This window comes from Drosophila suzukii, chromosome 3 (assembly GCF_043229965.1).
Source record: "Drosophila suzukii chromosome 3, CBGP_Dsuzu_IsoJpt1.0, whole genome shotgun sequence".
Taxonomy (NCBI): Eukaryota; Metazoa; Arthropoda; class Insecta; order Diptera; family Drosophilidae; genus Drosophila; species Drosophila suzukii.
This window is the reverse complement of record NC_092082.1, coordinates 32,136,426-32,139,152: the sequence shown is the minus strand read 5'-3', so window position 1 is coordinate 32,139,152 and position 2,727 is coordinate 32,136,426. Positions and strand designations below refer to the sequence as shown.

Sequence of the window (2,727 nt, the reverse complement as noted above, 5' to 3'; positions counted from 1 at the left end):
TGCGGGGTAAGGCTTCGAGTATTTCTGAGGTTCTATTGGCTACAAATGTTTTAAGCTTAGATGAAGGATGTGAAAGCCAGGCTAAGACAATGGTTGAGTCACACCATGCATGTACTTCAACGTCCTTGTGCTGTAGTGCAGCCTTGACTGATAAGAACAGTCGGCTCAGTAGCAAAGCGCCACACAGTTCGAGACGCGGTAGAGACTGCTGCTTCAGCGGAGCAACTCTGGTTTTTCCTGCTATGAGCGAAACAGATATGATGCCATCTGCTCGCACCACTCTGCTATAGATGACTGCGGAATATGCCTTGATGGATGCATCTGAAAATCCCTGCAGTTCGATGTGATCTTCATTGTTTTGGACAAATCGTGGCAGGCGTAGGTCGCGAAGGATGTGTAGGTCGTTACGGCATTTATCCACCAGTCCGAAATTTTTGCAGGAAGCTCCGTGCCGCAGCCCAGATCGGGCAGCCACAATTCTTGGAACAGAATTTTAAACTGCACTACCACTGGCGACAGAATACCCAGCGGGTCAAAAATGCGTGCCACATCTGACAGCATTTGGCGTTTGGTGTTGTGCGGATTTGTTGTAAGGCAAACTTTGTAGGATAACATATCCTCTTCTGGAACCCAATGAATGCCAAGAACTTTTGCTGTCGAATTGGATCCTTTGCCTTGTACTTCGGTTGTAGCGAGAGATCTGTCAGCGACAAGTGATGAATTGGAAACCAATTTACCAAGTTCCATGCCTGTACATTTCATCAACTGGATCAACTCATTTTGATTGCGAATGAGCTCCTCCTCGGTATGTGCTCCGGTCAGTACGTCGTCCACATAAAACTGCTCCTTCAAGATCTTTGCAGCGGTAGGAAAGTCCTGCTGATGGTCGTGAGCTAACTGATCCAGGACCCTAACTGCTAAAAATTGTGCGCAGGATGTGCCGTATGTTACCGTGGACAGTTCATAGTGTTTAATAGGAGTCGTTTCATCTTCTCTCCAAACAATTCGCTGATAGCCACAATGGTTGGCAGCCACCCAGATTTGTCGATACATTTTGACAATATCTGCTGAAAATACGAACTTGAACATTCTGAAACGCATACAAATCGAAAAACGGTTTCGTAGAATGCTGGGTCCAATGTGCAGAGCTTCGTTTAAGGACCGTCCATTCTTGTCCTTGAATGAGCCGTCAAATACGACCCGTAGTTTTTGGGTAATTACAGGATGATGTGGCAAGTAAAAGCTCGGCTTTTTGTCAATGTCTTCTGGCGATAGTTCTCGCATGTGGCCCAACTGAAGATACTCACGCATAAATGGCACGTACTGTGAATGCAGATTGGGGTCTTTCTTTTGGCGTCGCTCTACACCACTGAATCTTCTTAGCGCTCCCTGTAAAGTATCCGAAAACTGTTCCTTGGAGTTTTTGAACGGAAGTTCGACGATGTAACGCCCCTTAGAGTCCCGAGTGTGCGTCTTCACAAAGTGCTGTTCAACTTCATCGTCCTCTGGTTTCCCATGGAATTCCTGGTTGACATCCTCCAGCTCCCAAAAGCGCCGTAGCGATTCGTCAATGTCTATAGCCGTGTGCATTGTTGTTGTAGATGAACATCCGATAGTAACGATAAATGTTATGACCCATCCAAATATGGTCGAAATGGCGATGATGTTGCCCTGGCTGTCGAACATCTTTTGACCGGTAAACACGGTCCAAACGTAGTCGCTGCCCAGAAGTATATCAACTGGCGCCAACGATTGATAGTCAGAATCCGCAAGCTCAAAGCCAGCGAATGCCTTGAGTGCTGAGGCGGCGATATCGTGTCTTGCCAACGTGGAGGTAATTTTGCTGAGTAAGTGAGCACGTACCTTCATTGTGTGATCTGAGATCCTTGACTGCAAGTCCAGTGTGCTGCAACCTCTAGTTGTCTCAGCCTTGATTGACGAAATTCCAGTCACCAAAATTCGTGACGGTGAGCGTGCCAGTCCGAGCGCCTGTACGCACCGCTCGGAGATGTACGACAGTTCCGAACCACTGTCCAAAAGCACCCGGCAGGTAGTGTGCGATCCTGTTGCGTTTTTAACAAACACTAGAGCTGTTGGCAATGCACTTTTTCGTAGCCCTTGTGGCTGTGTTGCGGTTGTTGATTCGTTGCACAAGGATTCAGCTGTGGGAGCCACTTGTGCCTGAGCGATATGGCTGATGGTGACCGTAGCATCTTCGGGAGCGCTTGGGATGTGCCTTTCATCATCTCGTGAGTGTGTCGAAGTGACAGCGGCCTGCGAATTAAGAATATCTGCATGTAGCAGAGAGTGGTGACGATTGTGGCAAAACTTGCATGTGAATTTGGATTCACACGTTCGCGACACATGCCCAGGCTTAAGGCAGTTAAAGCACAGTGATTTTGCCTTAACAAATGCGCGTCTCTGCTCGATTGACAATTCACCAAACTTTGAGCAGGCGTAGATCTTGTGCTCCTTCGAGTTACACTTCACACAAGTGTTTGCTTCCATCGATACTAAAGCGTGTGACGATCGCTTTGCCTTGCCATGTTGTGGGCCAACCTTGGAGTCTATATCTGGCTCACTTTTGCTGAGCTCGAATTCCTCGCAACGTCGGTCTGAAAACTTTAGTAGATCATCAACAGACGGAGATTCCAGTTCCCGGCTTCATTCAGTCCATTTGCGTCGGGTTTCAGCATCGATCTTGGCCAGAATGAAGTGTATAATCCA

At 47.6% G+C, this 2,727-nt stretch overlaps 1 protein-coding gene across 1 annotated transcript; it reads right to left on the bottom strand.

Annotated features, from left to right (window-relative positions):
- Nucleotides 1-240: 240 nt before the first annotated feature.
- Nucleotides 241-2,508, bottom strand: LOC139352735 (uncharacterized). Its single transcript, XM_070995365.1, has one exon. It carries the CDS (start codon nt 2,506-2,508, stop codon nt 241-243), a length of 2,268 nt encoding a protein of 755 aa, XP_070851466.1.
- Nucleotides 2,509-2,727: the final 219 nt, after the last annotated feature.

Bases quoted from the DNA above. Each gene is read 5' to 3' on its own strand.
- LOC139352735 (XM_070995365.1), bottom strand. From the start codon at position 2,508: ATGGAAGCAAACACTTGTGTGAAGTGTAACTCGAAGGAGCACAAGATC.